Source organism: Rosa chinensis, chromosome 6 (genome assembly GCF_002994745.2).
Source record: "Rosa chinensis cultivar Old Blush chromosome 6, RchiOBHm-V2, whole genome shotgun sequence".
Taxonomy (NCBI): Eukaryota; Viridiplantae; Streptophyta; class Magnoliopsida; order Rosales; family Rosaceae; genus Rosa; species Rosa chinensis.
Window position 1 is genome coordinate 17,863,818 of NC_037093.1, and position 21,331 is coordinate 17,885,148.

Consider the following 21,331-nt stretch of genomic DNA (forward strand, 5'->3'; position numbering starts at 1 on the left):
TACTTGGTATCAGAGTAGGCTCAATACCTGCACTGTGTTCCTCTGAAACCCGAAACCCGAATTTCTATCTGATCATATCAATTTTCTTTACCATCCGAAGGTTATTTCTAAACTGCCATAATCATCACGTGGCTATTTCAGCCTTGAACACTGTAGCACAAAAGCATCACTTGGGTAGCTGCCACGCTGACATCACACCACCGAAATTGCTGCACCTCCTTTGATTGAGTACTAGCTGACAAGAATTGCTGCACACTTCTTTGATTAAGTACTTGCTGACAAAGCCTTGTTTGATTAAGTACTAGCCGACAAAACCTTGCTGCATACCTCCTTTTTTGGTCACGTACAGGTTGTTTGTTTTTTGCTCAATGGAAGACGATGCTGCCACTCTTGCACTCCACAACATACCTCCAATCATCAATCATTATCATACCACCGCTCAAGATAATTCAGCGTTTCCAACTGGCATTGCCTTGAATGAATCCAACTATACCATATGGGCACCTCTTATGAAGATGAGGATTAGAGCACAAGGAAAGGTCGGCTACCTCACTGGGGCCAGAGCTGCACCAGAGGAGAACTCGGCTGAATTTGAAGTTTGGGCCACAGACAATGAAAAAGTGAAGAGTTGGCTCATTGATTCTATGGAGCCATCACTCATGAATCGGTATATCCGACTCCCAACTGCCAAAGATGTTTGGGAAGCTGTTGAGAAGACATTCTATGATGATTCTGATGAAACCAGGATTTTTGAATTAAACAAAAAGTGCTTTGGAGCGAAACAGAATGGCCGAACTCTTCCTACCTACTACAATGAATTGGTGGGAATGTTTCAGGAGATTGATCAGCGTATGGCCTCTCAAAATAACACTGTGGATGCAGTTGTTCAAGAAACTACTGCCATGGCAAGGATGCGAGTTCACATGTTTCTTAGTGGACTCGATTTAGAGTATGATCAAGTCCGTGGTGAGATTCTGCGCAAAGACCCGAAATTCGACTTGGAGCAAAGCTATGCATATGTTCGAAAAGTGCATTCTGAGAGGCAGGCAATGGGACATGCCTCTGAATCCTCTGCCATGGCTGTCCAACGCAAACAAGGGTCCTCCGAAATTCGACTACTGAATCCTCTGCCATGGCTAGCACTATCATGTATTGTGACCTTTTATCCCTCTTTCTGTATATTTCAGGACATTCTGACTCGGCCGATTCTTGGTTATGGTGTTAGAAGGGGGAAACTCTACTACTTGGATCTGACAGAAAGTGGAGAGCAACAGTTGTTAGGACAAGTAAATCAGGTCAATGGAGTAGAGAATGCTAAGGCAACAGTGTGGCTGTGGCATCGTCGTTTGGGTCATCTATCTTTTAGCTATCTTAAGAAACTACAACCTCATTTGTTTTCAGTTATTAGTGATTCAGATTTTCGTTGTGATATATGTGAACTGGCCAAGAGTCATCGAATTTCATATTCACCTAGTTTTAATAAAAGTCCCATTCTGTTTATGAAAATTCATTCTGATGTCTGGGGTCCTGCTAAGATCCCTTCTCTTTCTGGAGCTCGATATTATGTGACTTTTATTGATGATTGTACTCGTATGACTTGGGTGTCTCTATTGAAGAACAAGAGTGATGTATGTTCCATGTTCAAGGATTTTCACAAGATGGTGTCTACACAGTACAAACAGGCTATTCGAGTTTTCCAATCGGATAATGGCGAAGAATATGTTAATGGTCCTATGCAGGAGTTTATGCAATCTCATGGAATTCGACATCAAACCTCGAATTGGTATACCCCTTAACAAAATGGATTGGCAGAAAGGAAGAATCGACAGTTACTTGAAGTTGTCCGTGCGTCTTTGTTTGGCATGCATGTACCTCATGAATATTGGGGAGAGGCTGTGAAGTCTGCTGCCTACCTCATTAATCGTACTCCTTCTCGGGTGATTGAATTTCAAAACCCTCAGCAGCAACTTCAGAAGCTTCTTTCACTTCCGTCGTTACCTAACCTGGAACCTCGTGTGTTTGGATGCGTAGCCTATGTTCATATTCCTAAGCCTCAACACAGCAAGCTTGATCCCCATGCCCGTAAGTGTATGTTTGTTGGCTATGCTGAATTTCAGAAGGGTTATCGATGTTATGATCCTCTTACTGGAACTATGCATGTCTCTCTTGATGTTGCGTTTCGTGAATCCGAGCCTTATTATTCAGGGGGAGATTCGAAGTCTTCCCTTCATGGGGAGAGAGGTTGTGAAGGAAATCCTCGGGATTTATTTGCATTTGAAGAATTTAAAGAATTAGAAGCTCTGGAATATTCTAAATTTGGAGTTGGGAATCCTCCAACACCGGTTGAGAACGAAACTGGCATTACTGACATTGGGAACGAAATTGATGAAGTAGTAGGAAACGGAAAAGATGGAGTACGTAGTTGGTGGTGGACCCGTAGGGACTGATGTTGACGTTGGGGCAATAGGAAACGGAAAAGATGGAGTAGTTGGTGGTGGAACCGTAGGGTCCCCAACCTGCTGCAAGGATGGATGTGTCGACCTCGTGGCCTGCTGTAAGGACTGCCCAGTGGGGTCCTCGACCGGCTATGAGGATAGAGGTAGGGTCTGCGGCAAGGACTGCCTAGTGGGGTCCTCAACCTACTATGAGGATAGATGTGGGGTTGGCCTAATTCTTCCTTCCATCCGACATCATGACCGGCCAACAGATGTCACTACACACCAGGAAATTAGCACGCGTCTCGAGGAAGCCGACTAAGTACCCATTGACCAGCCCAGCCGTGATATGCCCAGTGAAGAAAATATAATTCAGAGTTCCCATTTGTCAGAGTTTTTTCTCTTCTCTACATCATCAACTGAAGAACCTGCAGAGAGTGTTCCTCCCCAGGTACCTTTAATTACGAATAAATCATCTGGGGTAGATAATATTGATTCTAGGAAATCACAGAGGATTACTAAGGGTATTCCTAAGAAACAATATGAGCCAGACATCAAAGCCAAAGCTAAGTATCCTATAGCTAATTATATGTCTAACCATAGGTTGTCTGGGTCACATGCACTTGTTGTTGATCAATTATCCACTGTATCTATTCCTAGTAGTGTACAGGATGCTTTGGCGGATCTTAAGTGGACTCAAGCGATGAATGAAGAACTAGAGGCCTTGCAAAAAAACTCGACTTGGGATATTGTGACTATGCCTGCTGGAAAGAAGACTATTGGATGTCGATGGGTGTTTACAGTAAAACTTAAAGCAGATGGGAGCATTGACAGATACAAAGCCAGATTAGTTGCCAAAGGATACACCCAGCGCTATGGAATTGATTATGAGGAGACGTTTGCCCCTGTAGCAAAGATCAACACTGTTCGAATTCTGATTTCACTTGCAGCAACTAAAGATTGGTCTCTACATCAGTTTGATGTGAAGAATGCTTTTCTCAATGGACACTTGGAGGAAGAAGTGTATATGGACATGCCGCCAGGAGTTAAAGATATGCCTTGCAATACTGGCAAGGTTTGTAAGTTGAAGAAGTCCCTGTATGGCTTGAAGCAGTCTCCTAGAGCTTGGTTTGGAAGATTCTCCAAGTCTATGAGGATGTTCGGGTATAGACAGAGCAACTCGGATCACACCCTGTTCATCAAGCGTAGTCAGGGGAAGATTACCGCTCTGATAGTGTATGTTGATGATATGATTATCACAGGGGATGATCTAGAAGAGATGGAAGCTCTACAGAAGTATCTTTCTAAGGAATTTGAGATGAAGGACCTTGGGCAATTGAAGTACTTTCTTGGAATTGAAGTTGCAAGATCAAAGAAGGGAATTTCTTTATCCCAACGTAAGTATGTACTTGATTTGTTAGCTGAGACTGGGATGCTTGACTGCAGGCCTATTGAGACACCAATTGAGATGAACCACAACCTTGCCATCTATCCGGATCAGGTTCCAACAGATAAAGGAAGGTACCAACGTCTAGTAGGGAGGCTTATTTATCTTTCTCATACTAGGCCTGATATTGCTTATGCTGTGAGTGTGGTTAGTCAATTTATGTACTGTCCCAATGAAGAGCATATGGATGCAGTGTATCGTATTCTGAAATATCTTAAGATGACACCTGGAAAAGGTTTGTTGTTTGAAAAAAAATGGGGAATTGGAAGTTGTGGGATACACGGATGCAGACTGGGTTGGTGATAAGACTGACAGACGGTCCGCATCGGGGTATTTTACATTTGTTGGAGGAAACCTTGTGACTTGGCGCAGTAAGAAACAGAAGGTTGTTGCTAGGTCGAGTGCAGAAGCTGAGTTTCGAGGTATGGCACATGGAGTTTGTGAGATGTTATGGATTCGTAATGTATTGAAAGATTTGGGTTTTAAACTCAAGAATCCTATGGACTTGCACTGTGATAGCACGTCTGCTATTGAAATTGCCCATAATCCGGTTCAGCATGACCAGACTAAGCATGTAGAGGTAAATCGGCACTTCATTAAGGAAAACCTGGACATGAAGATCATTCGTTTCCCTTTTGTGTATACAGAAGATCAATTAGCAGATGTTCTTACGAAAGGAGTGTCAAGGAAAATGTTTGACAACTCAATTGACAAGTTGGGCATGATCGACATCTATGCGCCAACTTGAGGGGGAGTATAGAATATTCTGTAAATATTTACTTTCCTTGTATGTGTAGATTATGTACTCTGTATAGTTGTATGAGATTCTTTTCCTATTAGGATTTCACTTGTATTTTTATATATACCTCTTATTCGGAGGTGAATAATATATTGAAGCATTCTAAACACATTGAATTCTTATTTTCTACTAGAAGTCCAGCTCTTAAGCCAAAAGCTTCTATAGTTATAACATCAGAAAAGCCAATACATTTTGAAGAAGCCAGAATAGGGATACCCTGATCATTTTCGATAACAAAACCTGCTATACGCTGTTGACGATGCTTAAGAGAACAATCAGAATTGATCTTTACTGACTTTTATTTGAGGTACCTATGAGAATTTATATATAGGGGGACAAAAAAGATAGCTACCAAACATTTCATTGAGAAAACAAAATGGCCACACACAGAAAGGATTACAAATTACCACACCCGACAAACTAGGTCGGGGAAGAAAAGAAGGAAAAGAAAACCACCCAACTTGGGTTTATTAATTAGGAAACACCAAAAACTAGCTAAAAGCAGAAGTAAAGAAACAACCAACACACAAACTGGGGTTTATTACAACATGAAGCGTAAAAATGATAAGGTCTGGAGTTACCACGCGAGAACAGCTTGCCTTGCTTTCGAAATTCTAGAGCTGCATTCCCCTGTTTTCTCTTCCAAAACCTCAATTTATCCAAAAACTTCTTCAGGTGAAGCTTAATATCCTTGATTGCCACTTCTACATTTCCTCCATTTGCAAAGTTTGTACTTAGAGCAAGGAGAGATTCAATGGAATTTACTACCTTACAGATGAGATCTTTTATTTCCCCCAATTCTCTTATGGAATGTAAAGCTTGTTAGGAAGTTGATTGAGCATATCTTCTATATTAAGTTATGATAATCTGTAAATATCTGTATCCCTTGATTGTATCCCTTAATTGTAGATTGCTTCCCTAGAATATAGCTTAATTGTAGGAGTAGATAACGTGAGGATAGGAATTACTTCCTGTATATGTACACAGCCGCATATCAATGAATTTCAATTTAGCCAAATCTTCTTTCTTTCATGGTATCAGAGCAGGAGTAAAATCCTGACTCTCTCTTGCCGCTGTGCTTTTCCTTCTCGTGCAGCAAAACTTCATTCTTCAATCTCCTAAATCATGGGAGAAGGATCAGATTCACCCAAAGCTGATATCTCAAATCCCTTGTACCTTCATCATTCAGATCATCCCGGTTTGGTATTGGTCTCCAAACCACTCAATGGAGATAATTACTCCTCATGGCTGAGAGCCATGACAATAGCCCTAAACGCCAAGAACAAGCTTGGCTTTGTCAATGGTGTCATCAAACCTCCCTCAGCAGACAAGTATCCTAATGATTATGCGACTTGGTCTCGATGCAATGATATGATTCATTCTTGGATCATCAACTCCATTACTTCGGAAATTTCTGACAGTGTCATCTACTACACCACCGCTCGTGAGGTTTGGGAGGATCTTCGTGAGCGCTTCTCTCAAAGTAATGCTCCTCGCATCTTTGAAATACAGCGAGAGATTGCTTATCATCGGTAAGAACAATTGTCTGTTTCGTCCTATTACACCAAGATGAAGAGTCTATGGGATGAGTTGGCTTCCTATACTGATGCGTCATCTTGTTCATGTGGAGCACAACAAGATCGACAAAAGTTGATGCAGTTTCTAATGGGTATAAATGAATCTTACACTGCTACTCGGGGACAAATACTATTGATGAATCCTCTCCCTTCAGTCCGCCAAGCCTATTCCTCTGTTTGTCAAGAAGAAAAACAAAGACTTCTTAGTGCCACCAATGCGATTACAGAGACCAACTCAAGTGCTGCCATGGCTGTACGAAGCAACAGGCCCAACAATTCCACTGCTTCAACCGAAATTGGAAGAACAGATCATACCTACAACAATCCACAGGACATGCGACGTTTTGACCAAGATAAGCGTCGCTCAGGTTCTTTCAGAGGGCGGCCTCACTGCACCTATTGTGGAGAGATGGGTCATTTTATTGAGAGATGTTATCAACTGAACAGATATCCTCCGGGTCACCCAAAAGCAAGATCGGGTTCTAACTCTAAATCGAACCGTTTCAAGAATGCTCCTGCAGCCAATCAAGTTTCTGAGGGTTCAAGCCGAGATGAAGGAAAGTCGGTGGTGACAACTGAAATTTCTGAAGCTCAAATACAGCATCTTTTGTCTCTTCTCAAGGACAAAGACGGAAATACAATTTCTCACGCAAATGCGGCAGTAACCAAACCAGGTTTGTCTAAAATCTCTTCTCGCCGCTGGATCATCGACAGCGGCGCGACAGATCATATCTCTTCATCTCCACAGTTATTCTTGCGTAAGGATAAAAATAGCTCATTACCTCCAATATTGTTACCAAGTGGAGAAAAGGCAAACATTGTTGCAAAGGGATCATTACCGCTGAACTCTATATATTATTTGCATGATGTATTATGTGTGCCCACATTCAAAGTGGATTTAATGTCAGTTAGTCGTCTGACCAGAGGTCTCAATTGCTCAGTGACTTTTTTTCCTTATTGGTGTATTTTGCAGGATCTGGATACGAGGAAGATGATTGGTTTGGGTAAGCAGCGTGATGGGCTATACTACTTAGTGGCATTAGCGACGAAGAAAACCACAAACAACCCTCATTCATCCTCACACACTCAACCAGCGTGCAACCTCACCACCTCATCTACCGACCTCTGGCACAACCGTTTAGGCCATGTTTCCCATTCTCGTTTAAGTTTTATTGCTAAGAACTTTTTGAATGTTACAGTTCAGTCTAATAATGCTTGCCCTATCTGTCCTCTGGCAAAGCAACATCGTTTACCTTTTGGTACTAGTGCAATTTCCTCTGAAAAACCATTTGACCTTATTCATTGTGACATCTGGGGTCGTTATAAAAATCCTTCACTTTCTGGTGCACACTATTTCCTTACTATTGTCGATGATTACACACGCTTTACTTGGATATTTTTGATGAGGCACAAAGATGAAACACAATCTCTTTTAAAGCGTTTTTTTAGTTACGTATCCACTCAATTTGCATCTCACATCAAAGTCTTTCGCAGTGACAATGGTGGCGAATTTCTTTCACTCCACTCGTTTTTCAAAGATAATGGTGTTCTTTTCCAACATTCTTGCGTTTACACCCCCCAACAGAATGGGGTGGTGGAACGCAAACACCGCCACATTCTACAAGTAGCACGAGCTTTGAAATTTCAAGCTCAACTCCCTACTCAATTTTGGGGAGAATGTGCACTTACCGCGGTACACATTATCAATCGCTTACCTACACCCGTTCTCTCTTTCCAAACTCCATACGAACGCCTTTACTTGAAACCACCCACTTTTTCCCACCTTCGTGTGTTCGGTTGCTTGGCTTTTGCTACAAATGTCCATCCTTCTCATAAATTTGATCATCGTGCTATGGCATGTGTTTTCATCGGTTACCCTGTTGGTCAAAAGGCTTACAAATTGTTGAATCTATCCACCAAAAAAATTTTCACTAGCAGAGACATAGTTTTTCATGAGCAAGTCTACCCTTATGCTTCTGTTAAGCCCATTCCCCTTATCCCTTCGTTGGCCCACTCTTCAGGACCCATACCCACACCAATCCACGACCCCACTCCCTTTATTCCACCTCATTCTGACTCTGTCCCTATTCCCTCATCTTCTTCTCCAGATCCCACGACCACATCATCTAATTTCCCAGAAAGCATCGCGCCCTCTCCTTCTATCACCCAACCTACCCAGGCCTTGCCGGCGCCCCCATCCGATCCAACAGCTCCTTCGCCTGACCCGCCCGCCCCTTCACACGATCCACCAGCTCCTTCCTCTGATCCACCTGCCCCTCTTTGTCGCTCCAGCCGCTCCACCAGACCGCCGGTGAGGTTCCAAGATTATATCTGCTCTCAAGTCACGCATTGTGTTTTCCTTGGACCTTCACTAATTTCTTGGAGGTCGAAACGCCAGAAAACCGTGTCTCTCTCTTCAGCCGAAGCTGAGTATCGTGCTATGACTGGAGCATGCTGTGAGTTAACTTGGCTACGATATCTGCTCAAAGATTTGGGATTGTTGCATCAAGAACCTGCCTTGTTGTACTGCGACAATAAAGCTGCGCTGCATATTGCAGCCAACCCTGTTTTTCATGAGCGAACGAGGCATATTGAAATGGACTGCCATTATATCAGAGATAAAATTCAGGATGGATCCGTTGCTACAAGATTTGTGAGCTCAGCACATCAATTAGCGGATGTCTTGACTAAAGCCTTGGGAAAAGAAGTTTTTACTCCTATGATTCGCAAGTTGGGAGTACAGGACATTCACTCTCCTCCAACTTGAGGGGGAGTGTTAGGAAGTTGATTGAGCATATCTTCTATATTAAGTTATGATAATCTGTAAATATCTGTATCCCTTAATTGTAGATTGCTTCCCTAGAATATAGCTTAATTGTAGGAGTAGATAACGTGAGGATAGGAATTACTTCCTGTATATGTACACAGCCGCATATCAATGAATTTCAATTTAGCCAAATCTTCTTTCTTTCAAAGCTCCTTCCTGTATTATGTTCATTGCTTCATTCTTCAGCCCAAAATCATCTTGACATACTTCAAGGTGGGAGCTATTCCAGTAATCTACTATTTCTGTTATAACAGAGACATCAAGGAAACATGCTGCTTTGATTTTCAAATCTCCAACCACATTAGACAAACCATCTCCATCAGATGTTATATTATAGGGCGTATAGGCCAATATTGTAAGACTAAAATGGACTTTATCATTAGTTTACATCGAGTCATCAACAACTTACCAATTTACGCAGAATAAGTAATTGGAGAATCTTGAGACTTTAATCCGATATTTTATTTATGGTGTATCCACGTAAATTATGGAGAAATCTAATATGACATGGTTATTAAGTTAACCTAAAATGATATGCAATTACAATAGAGATTTGGACTTGAATTGTTTCCTTTATGGGAGGTTACAGAATATCCAATTCTCTATATAAAGCTTGGGTCCCTGCACTCTCTCATATGCTCTCGGTAATACAGTCTCTTGCCCCAAACAAAGAATACCAAATATTGAGATGCAGTGCAGAAGACTTAGGCTTGGATTGAGTGACCATTCAGTTTAAAGGTTCATGATCCATTTCTAATTTATTTCTTGTTCTTATTTTTATACAATTGTATCTGTATTCCTTGTGAAGCGATTTAATAGTTTTTTCTGTTTAAGTTTACATGTGGTATCAGAGCCACCTTCACAAAATATAGATCATTGTCGATATTCATTTTTACAGTAACAAGAAAATGGTTTTTATATGAACCCTAGCCTGGAAACTAACTACAGATCGAGTTTGTCATTATATATATATTCTTTTTAATTTTAATGCGTATTTCTTCTTTTGATGCGAGGAAACCAAAAACTGGTTTGACTCTATTTCTGCACAACGAACCAAAGAAGTAGATGATCTAGCCTGTAATTGGATATAGAGTTGAACCAGATGAAACCCAATGCTATCCCCGTGGACTGTGACGGAAACAAACTAATGTCAAGGGGACAGTGTGATTGAAATCTTATGCGAGATCTGACAACGATGATGAGTCGAAACGTCATGCAATCCCAAATTCAGAAAGCTGGAATGAACAGATAAGCAAATTTATATTGCTTTTGTTTTGAAGTCTTATACTCTTTAAAATGCCGATATTGAGATATTCTGCACAGTTTATTATTGTCATGCTTGGTTTTGGATTGTGGTTCCTCAATGAAGGAAAACATGTGTCTGTGCATATAGATTTATTGAATTAACTAATGATCAGGGGTATGAGTCTATCTTTGAGATCAGCAAATGACTATTTGCAATTGGAAAACCATTTGTCCTTGATCAAGAACACAATTGAGAACGTGTGTTCTTACGGTTGTTTCTTTGTTTCTTGCATTTGCACATACTAAATGATTTTTTTAGCATGGAAAGAATGAAATGTGTTTTTAAAAATATGCTACTGATTACTTCACATTATGAATATATATCAGTGAAAGCCTAGATTTTTTTTTTTATTCTCCTTATCAGATAATTATTAAGGCTAAGTATCCTAATTTGGTTTCTGACCGATTGAAAATATTTACATGCTGTGTATTTGATTGTTATTGATGCAATCGTATCTTGCAATTAAAGCAGCTTGTTTAATATAAACATTAGTTTTGTATCAATATTGATATATGGATTGTTGATGCCTTTGATATTACTGAGAACAGTAGTAACTAATTGGTTGATTGAGATTTTGGCCTAAGTTCAATCCTACATTATTTTGAAGAACGCAGGAGTTATATATGTATCAATCATACATAAGGCCATGTCCTTGTTTTGGCAAGGCTTATGACTATGGATCTTTTAATATAGTATATTCATGTCAATACTCGCATATTTGCATTTTACACTTTCTGACAAACAGTACGAATTGATCATCTTAATCTGGGCAAACAGTCATTGTGTATTTGCAATTGCATAGGGATTGCTTCTTTTACACATGAATATTCTGTTCAGGTATTATATGTTGTTTATAAGCATGATTGCAAATGTGTATGACTGAATAGATGGACTAATTGATAGCTTGGTAACTGAGGAAGTAATGTCTTATCAAGAACGCATTATAAGAAAGACCAAATCTAGGTCCTGTTTTCTTGAAACTGGGGCTGCTGAAATTACTAATTTTTGGGACTTCATTGAATTTTGTCTTGTACATGATTATATGCGGGGTTGGGACATAAATAAATTGTCAATCAAAATTATAAGATCATTGACATGTTCTTACCCACTGCAAATTTGAATTCTTCATGTATTTACCGAGGATCATCGTGGAACTTGCGATCCAACGTACATTTGAATATGCATGAGTAAAATATATATCTTCTGGTTATTTATTCTACTGTTAGAGGTAATTACATGATAAAGTTTGCATGTCAAGCTTCCTTTCTATGATGTAGTTGTAAGGAAACTTGGATCTCTCTTGGTTTCCTTCATAGTGTCTTGAAAAATTGATTGTGGAGGTTCTCCTTGTTGATTAATTGTTATATTACAAAACGAAGAAACCACATTTCCTCAAGACTAATGACGATATTTTTTTACCATCAAGAGTATGTTTTTAGACATTTAAAAGGATTTCTGAAAATTCTTTTGTGCAATGTTGAGTTCTGCTATACGTGAAACTGCAAATGGCAGTGGATGTACTTTTATAGAGGATGACTGCATAACAGGCACTTGGACTATTTATGATAAATAGTATTACTGTTTGCAGAAACTTGGCCGAACTATTCTATTTTGTTGTTGGTAAAAATATTTGTTATTTTATACAGTGAGCATGATTGTAAATTACATGCATGATTACTAGAAACTAGTATAGTTGTTTTTGCTTGCTTCAAAATTGCCGGCTATTTGAGTGAAGTGTATGTCACCCAAGTGCTAGTTAATAGGGTAATGGTAGCTTAATTCCACTGGAAATACAGAACATGAAGGAATGATCCCAAATGTAGATCATGATATTTTGAGAACCAATGTGAAGGGTTTGCTACCATAAAATGAACATGCCGAATATGTTTCCATGGCAAGCTGTGATGCATATGTATGCATATTCCCCTTATATGTATTGTTTTGTTTTTGGTCAGGCTATGTACGTACGTATTCATATACATACATTCAGGGGTTATATTGCATATGTGTTTTTTTTAACTCTTTACATGCTCTCAGCTGAAAATAAAACCAAAGTCTGGTTGACGCTTGTCTCTATCTTATACTTAAAAGTTTATAATTTATGACATATTTGGCCAACAAATGGGTACAAATGCTAGACTCATGAAGTTTATAATATGCCATATGAATGTATCTGTTATTGGATACACATCTGTTATTGTGCGGTGCACAAGTTGGGCTCACGAAGTTCAGATGATTATGCATCAGTTTCCTTCAATGCATATCCTCTGGTTTTTCCTTCTAAGAATTGTTATAAGCTGAAGGATTCATATGACTAATCATATGAATGAGTTTATTGTCGTGGAATTATATTTTAAGGCTATTTTTGATGTATGATATGAAGTCCTTTTAACGAATTTATATCATGAACTTGGATAAAGATATGTTCTATTCATTTTCCGCTGTGTAATAAATCAAGTTTAGCATAAAAGTGTTAATGTCTAATTTTGAATTATCTGGCAAAGGAGAACTTGACTACTCTACGTTGTTAGTCAATATCTTCTTAGACTAAGTGATATATTTTGAAAGAAAAGTGTTTTGATAAGTTTTCCTTGAAATTAGACTGTAAAGATTTCTGGATGCTATGAAGGTTATATCTATGCATCTGCTGAACATGATTTGAGACAATTAAGGTATGTTTTCAAGAACTCTTGAAAATTTTTATCATTGATTATCAAGTGATTGCTTAAAGTGTATCAGGGATGCACCCTGAATATTTTAAAACTAGGATATATATTCTGTGATGATCATATAATAACTACAGTGAATATGTTATCTCTAGTGCTCTTGTATGATCTGGAATATCTTGCATCTGTTGATAATCATTGTGTACAATTTGCTGGTGTAAAATTAAATAACAAGAAAATATCTCCCAAAATAAGTCTTGTTAAATTTTACCGTAAGCACAGTTGGTGTCTTTCATCAAGCCTTGTGCTCGACGAAACTTCGGGAACCAACTTTGATCTTAGATCCCTGGGGTGTCTTAGTGGTACATGTTGCACACAGCAAACCGCCACTAGGATCTCTCATTGATTTTAAAGGTTATAAGATCAAGAAACTTGTGTTGTGCATTTTAATTTCATGACTGTATCTCCCAAAGGAGGTTCAAACTTTACATGGCTTTAACTTGCACATACAGCACATCACAAAATTGATACAAATGCATATGGTTTGCCTAGATCTTTTCCTCTTGCCATTAAAGGTGTTGACTGATCTTAGCAAAATAGCATTTTTATCCATTTTGGTTTTGTGAATAAGAAACTTCAGAATGTCATGTCTTCTTGCCACACAGGTGTTGCTTGACATTGTCTAAAGGGGCTTACTACCGTACATCTTGTTTGATGTGATCACTATATTTATATTGTTTGCTAAGCTATCTGTTATTTTTCCATTGCCTGTGAGACTAGCAAACTACAGAAACGTTAAAGTTGGCATGGATGTTGAAATTATCAGTATGGTTTAAGTTGAGCATGGCAATTTACAATAGCAAATTTTCCAAGTACTTGGAGTGTGAACCTATTTGTTTGAATCATTCACATGTTTAATGTGATGCTTAGTGGTATTCAATATATCTGGTATATGTTGATATTTTTTTTTTGTCAAGAAAATTGCTGTCATGTTTTGACAAGGTTGTTATGGTATATTTTTTAAGGTATAAACATGGTTTAAGTTCCTTAGTTACTTGATCTAAACGCAAATTGCAATAAGGAGCATGTTTATATTATGATACTTGATTTGCCTATTGACATGAATATACTATATTAAAAGATCCATAGTCATAAGCCTTGCCAAAACAAGGACATGGCCTTATGTACGATTGATACATATATAACTCCTGCGTTCTTCAAAATAATGTAGGATTGAAAGATAATCGGCAACTTAACAAAAACAGTTGCTAAAGGAAGAACTATAGGTCAGTAAGAAAGAAAGTACTCCCACTAAACCAAGGAAATTTAGAACTTCCACTAAAGAACATGAAAACAATCTCTATTCAGTGAAAATGGATCATAAAACAGACCACCAATTTCTTGATTTATCCTTACTTAATAGCAATATCTAAATAAGAAAATTTAACTTGTCCAAAATCTATAAGATTGGAAAAACTTCATAGGCTATTAAATAATGTCAAAACTTTAATGGAATTTTTTTTTTTTTTTTGATAAAAGAATCAGGAATATCTTTTCTCATGAAAACTTAACTTGTGAAAGTAAATCCTTACTCCCACTGTCCCTTATCAAATCCGAGCATCCATATGACCATGAAAAATGGTGAAATTGTGAAACCATAAATTACCAAGTAGTAGATTTTAAGCAATCAAGTGATAAGCCACACAATTCTTTTACAGTAAACGACACACATATGTCAAATACTTTCCCCTGTGGAAAAAAAAAAAAAATTGTTGTCTAAAAACAAAACTTTCGTACAGACAATAAGACACACATAAACAAAGGGAACTCTGTAGCCAAATGCTCGTTAGGATAAAAGGTGGTGATGCTATTTGAAATTTTCATGTCAATAGGCAAATCAAGTATCATAATATAAACATGCTCCTTATTGCAATTTGCGTTTAGATCAAGTAACTAAGGAACTTAAACCATGTTTATACCTTAAAAAATATACCATAACAACCTTGTCAAAACATGACAGCAATTTTCTTGACAAAAAAAAAATATCAACATATACCAGATATATTGAATACCACTAAGCATCACATTAAACATGTGAATGATTCAAACAAATAGGTTCACACTCCAAGTACTTGGAAAATTTGCTATTGTAAATTGCCATGCTCAACTTAAACCATACTGATAATTTCAACATCCATGCCAACTTTAACGTTTCTGTAGTTTGCTAGTCTCACAGGCAATGGAAAAATAACAGATAGCTTAGCAAACAATATAAATATAGTGATCACATCAAACAAGATGTACGGTAGTAAGCCCCTTTAGACAATGTCAAGCAACACCTGTGTGGCAAGAAGACATGACATTCTGAAGTTTCTTATTCACAAAACCAAAATGGATAAAAATGCTATTTATCTGGTATATGTTGATAGAATAAAGGTGAGAGTTCTTGTGTGTTTGCTTCATTTGCCAAGAGTAATTGTTATCTGTTAAGGCGCTAAGTTAAACAAGTAGCAATTAGTTCTAAAAAGTGGAACAAGTAGCAATTAATATTTTTGAGATTTTCAGTTTATTATTAAGTTAATTTTGAGAATTCTTTGATGATGCATATTACAATCTTGTGCCCTTTTATGTGTTTAGGTAATTTTCAGAGTTAGATTGATAAGTTTGCATGCTAGAATAAAGGTGAGAGTTCTTGTGTGTTTGCTTCATTTGCCAAGAGTAATTGTTATCTGTTAAGGCGCTAAGTTAAACAAGTAGCAATTAGTTTTGACATTATTTAATAGCCTATGAAGTTTTTCCAATCTTATAGATTTTGGACAAGTTAAATTTTCTTATTTAGATATTGCTATTAAGTAAGGATAAATCAAGAAATTGGTGGTCTGTTTTATGATCCATTTTCACTGAATAGAGATTGTTTTCATGTTCTTTAGTGGAAGTTCTAAATTTCCTTGGTTTAGTGGGAGTACTTTCTTTCTTACTGACCTATAGTTCTTCCTTTAGCAACTGTTTTTGTTAAGTTGCCGATTATCTTGAAAGTGCATTCCCAGATTTATTGGATTAAGTTTTTCCATGGACTTGAGTTTTTATGCCAGAAGGTTTTGGTTATTATCCACAGATTATGAATATTCAAAGTCTTTTCTTTGTTCATGTTGTCTTTGAATTTTTAAGGCAACGTTAAGGTTAGAACTCTCTGATGAGATAATTCATAATCTCAGCTAGAGCTATTAACTTCTTCTGATTGATGATTTTCTTGTTGAGATTTGGTTTGGGATATCTGCTCTATGATGAAGTTTTCTACCAAGGATTTCATGATTAAAATTCCATGGTATTATGTTTATTTCTTGCTGCAGCAGTGTTGTTTTCGGCTAAAGCATTATGTGCTTTGAAATATAAATAGCTATTTGATTTTAGTTGTTCTCGTATTGCAGAGGCAACATATGGAATCTATCAAGATGGTAAGGAACACATACAGCTGAGTTTCATTGGAAACTTGTGTTTCCTTGAGGTTTTATCATTCAAAACCATTAAGAGGACCAAGTACAAGGCATAAAGTTTTGATACATGGAGGAGCCTTTGTACATTACGGATATATCTTTTGTTTGGTAACTCATGTAGATTATAGTTGCAACATTAGTAGTTATGAAGGTCTTGTGTTCTGTTGAACATAAAGCTCCTCCTTGGCTCTATGTTGTGGTTGTTCTTTGACAGAGTTTTGAATTAGATTTTAAAAGATCATGATTCTCTTGTGCGCACTAAAGAATTGATTACTATATCTGATCACAATGGTATTCTTGTTGAGTAAACTTATGATAGTCCAAGTGGGAGAATGTAAGACTAAAATGGACTTTATCATTAGTTTACATCGAGTCATCAACAACTTACCAATTTACGCAGAATAAGTAATTGGAGAATCTTGAGACTTTAATCCGATATTTTATTTATGGTGTATCCACGTAAATTATGGAGAAATCTAATATGACATGGTTATTAAGTTAACCTAAAATGATATGCAATTACAATAGAGATTTGGACTTGAATTGTTTCCTTTATGGGAGGTTACAGAATATCCAATTCTCTATATAAAGCTTGGGTCCCTGCACTCTCTCATATGCTCTCGGTAATACAGTCTCTTGCCCCAAACAAAGAATACCAAATATTGAGATGCAGTGCAGAAGACTTAGGCTTGGATTGAGTGACCATTCAGTTTAAAGGTTCATGATCCATTTCTAATTTATTTCTTGTTCTTATTTTTATACAATTGTATCTGTATTCCTTGTGAAGCGATTTAATAGTTTTTTCTGTTTAAGTTTACAAATATCACCCCTAGAACAACGAGAACGAGCCACTTGACAACCATGAATATACGACTCAAGAGCTTCCTCCAAACATTACTCTTCTTATCCTTCCCAAGCTTCTCTTGTTCAATGCGACATTTGGAAAACATTTCTTTCTGCTTCTCAAGCAAACAATGAGCTTTTTCGACCAACTTTTCACCAGAGTGGTCATTGACATTAGACGCCATAATGTTACTCAATATATTGGAAATCATCTTGGCCTCCTCGCTTCCTGGTCTATGTTTACTCCCCAAGCTGCTACACTGTTCAATCGCATGTTCGATATGTGAATGGCTCCGACGAGCCGAGTCTAGAAACTTTTCCAATTCAGTAAAGAAGTCCAGCAGCTCCAGGCTGCTGCTCAAGTATTCCATCACCACAAGCTTATAGCTATCGTCCTTCATATCAATCATCTTACTCTTGAAATCCAAGATCGCGTCAGCAGTTTTTTGCCCTAAATCAGACATACTTGTCAGCACATTCTCCAAAACATCCAGGGAAAGACCTCCATCCTCCTTAAGTTTGGTAATGAGCTTATTGGTACTGGTTTCGAGGCTGGCATCATCGAAGGACAGCAACTTTGCATCATTCATGCAGTCCTCCTGATTTGCTGTCTGATACCCTACACGTTGCAGTAAAACGTTCTTGCATGCCCACAAAACACTAGTTAGTTGCATTGGGATACTTTTTGCTTTCGTTTCCTTCATTGCCAGAGAAACTCTTAAGTTGAATCTGTTTTTCTGAAATAGGAAGAGCAAATCTGAAGTTAATTTATTGTCATTTCAAATGGTCACTAACTCACTAAGTGCATGTAATAGGAACCTAATACCTAGAAAATTAGATTCTATACTAAAACCCAAGGGGGAAATCATTGTTCATTCCGCAAAAGGACAAACGAAATAAATAGTGCACTGATCCTTCTACCCCTCTCCTGCTGCTTTTACGGAATTATCCCTCCAGCTATTCAATTTTTGTGACACCGACAGGTTTCGGCGTGGCAGAGTGAGAGGGGCAGAGTGAGAGATACACACGAAGGGAGTAGCGGAAGAAGTTTCAATCTTCTTTCATGTTGCAAGATCAGCACGATCCAATAAATTGGTTGAATTGATTCCTCTACTAATTATAGTAAGGTATGCTAATTATATATAACCGTTTTTTGTTTTGGTTGGATGTTTCAGTTCCTGTTTTCTTTCTCAGTTTTTTCCAGCTATGTTGATTATGGGATAGAGCCACTTGAAATTGGGTTTGTCACTGCTTTCCTCAGATCTAGAATCACCAATATGTACATAGTTATGTAAAAACTTAGTTAATGTTCTTAAACTTTGTTGCGACTCAATTTCAATTCAAGCATTGCGTTTGTAAATTGTGAGTTGTAGAATATGCAATTGATCTACTTCGAGTTGGGAATCATAAACTTATTTTCTTTCTGACAATTGGTACCGCACTTACTATTGAAACACGATTCATAGTAGAAAGAACAAATTTCAAATTTTAAAGAATAGTTTTTGCAGGATTTAGTAGTATAGGGATTTCATTGGGCTAATGAGTTTCGTCTCATGTCTTGATATTAATTGTTGTTTTTTTTTTGCAGTATAGCAACTTTGGCTGAACACTTATTGTCTATGATGCACGGAAACGCTAAATTCCCTTCGTTTCCCGTATCGATCCGGGAAACGGGTACGAAACGCGTATTCGGATTTGGATACGGTTTGGAAACGCGTATCCTGATTTGGATACGCAAATAAATAGGAAACGTGGGGTAATACTGACTTTTTACTCTGAAAAAAAAAAAAAAAAAAGCGTAATACAAACTGACCCAGATCGAAGAAAGAGAGAGAGAAGGAAACGAAGCTGAGAAAGAGAGAGAGAGAGAGAGACGAGCTGACCCAGATCGAAGAAAGTGAGAGAGAAGGAAACGAAGCTCAGATCGAAGAAAGAGAGAGAGAAGGAAACGAAGCTGAGAAAGAGAGAGAGACGAGCTGACCCAGATCGAAGAAAGAGAGAGAGACGAGGAGAAGCTGACCCAGATCGAGGAGGACCCAATCTATTCTGGATTTCTGGTCTTCTGCTCATTCTTTCCCACCTCCTCCTCAGAGAAGAGAAAAGACTGGATCTTTGTCTCCCCAACAACATCAGAAACCTCTCCTCCCCCTCTCCCATCTTTCTTTTGTTTATGTTTCATATTATTTTTCTTCTAATTATATATATATATATATATATATATTTAATTGGCGTTTCCTTTACGTACCCATATCCTATTATATTTAAGATTTGCCGTTTCCACGTATCCGATCGTATCGTATCCGGGTACTCGTACCCGTATCGGTGCTTCTTAGCTTATTGTCTGAGTTTTCATATTTGTACATAAAGAACCTGGTATGATTAGCTCTTTCATTTCAATGGATGAATCGTCGCAATAGAATATGATTAGTTATAATTTACTAGTTGAACACGATTAGTACAAATTTGAGGGAAAAAACCAAGCAATCCCCATTGCATCCGCGGGGAGGTACTTGTAACGTACTATAGATAAACAATACATAAGCCAAAGCCTTATAGTAAAATTTAATGAAATTTTCATTGTTGACGGACAATTCAAAAAATAAATAACTATACACAACTCGTCAACTGACAAATTAAAATAGTAAATACAATGATTTAGAGATATTGTGAAATCTGACCTCTAACCAAGAAGAAGACCTTTGGAGCTTTGGATCGAGCTGAAGAGCAAGTGATCAAAGAGATAGCTTTCTTCATTCATGTATGAGTATGAAGCACAACTCCTGGGCTTCTTATATAGTAGTGGTCCGAGGTTCTTTTTTGATGGAAAATAGGTCAGCCCATTCATTAATATTCAGCAAGCAGTACAAAAACGAAACACCCCTATGGGGTCGACAGAAAGAATCGTTCCTTAGAACCTCCTGAAATCCTATCCTAGAAGAATAAAACCCCAAAAAATCCCGAGTACACCCACCTTTTAGGAAGTCCACGCACCTTTATTCTAACAAAAACCAAGAAACCTCGAAGCAGACATAAAATTGGTTTCAACTAAGGCACTGGTTTTTGCGACCAAAACAGAAATTAAACAGTACTATGGGCCATAGAGACCCAATTCATCCAGCCCCATAGCATAAGGGTAATCCAGCCCACAGACCTGATCAAGGCCCATGCAACCCATCCACTCCAAATGCAGGCCCAAAGAGTAGGGTAAACCAAAGCCCTAACCCAATGAGCCCACACATATCTTTCCAGCCACGATCCATCAGTCACGCCGCCGCCGCCGCCGCAGACACTCGCCGTCCGAGCCGCCGTTCCAGCAGCCGCAACAGTTCCTTGGCCTGAATCCGATCCAGATCTAGCATAGCCCCCGGGATCACTCACCACACCCTCAGAGAGTGCTCGATCACAGCCCTCCATCACTTCCAAACTGTCCCCGATCGGATCTGAACCCAGATATCCTCGACCCCAGCCAACAACCAGTCCCCATCCGACCTCGCCCAGAGCGAACAGCCCAGCGCCGCTTGACGCCGATGAGAGACCATCTCGAGTCTTCGCAGCCCATCGGACCACCATCATGGGACACTGACGAAACCATTCGCCATCGCCGCCAAGTAGAGTGGAAGAAAAAGGCAAGCCGCCTCCCTTCCAGCCCTAAGGAACCGAGCCACTGCGTGGCCGGAAAACCTCCCTGCCGAGAGTCAATAGATTTGCAGTACCGCCGCCTCCAATCAAGGCAGTTTGCTGCCTTAGGTTTTACCTCTCTGGAGAGAGAGAGAGCATCACGTCAATTAAAAGACTGTGGTCCGAGGTTCTGATTAATAGTTTATTGGAAATACTCACCAGCCTCCAATGCTAAAGGAATGAATGAGCTGTTAATTAAGGTTTCACAATATAAAAAGTACAGAACTTGAAAATAATGAACTTGCCGAGGAAGGTAATA

General features: G+C 38.5%; 1 protein-coding gene across 1 annotated transcript; it reads right to left on the reverse strand.

The window, feature by feature from the left end:
* Positions 1–17,342: 17,342 nt before the first annotated feature.
* Positions 17,343–20,208, reverse strand: LOC121049969. The gene is made up of 2 exons (XM_040508470.1): positions 20,073–20,208; positions 17,343–18,131 (listed from the first exon to the last, which is right to left on the reverse strand). Exon 2 carries the CDS (start codon positions 18,096–18,098, stop codon positions 17,343–17,345), a length of 756 nt encoding a protein of 251 aa, XP_040364404.1. The 5' UTR covers positions 18,099–18,131; positions 20,073–20,208.
* Positions 20,209–21,331: the final 1,123 nt, after the last annotated feature.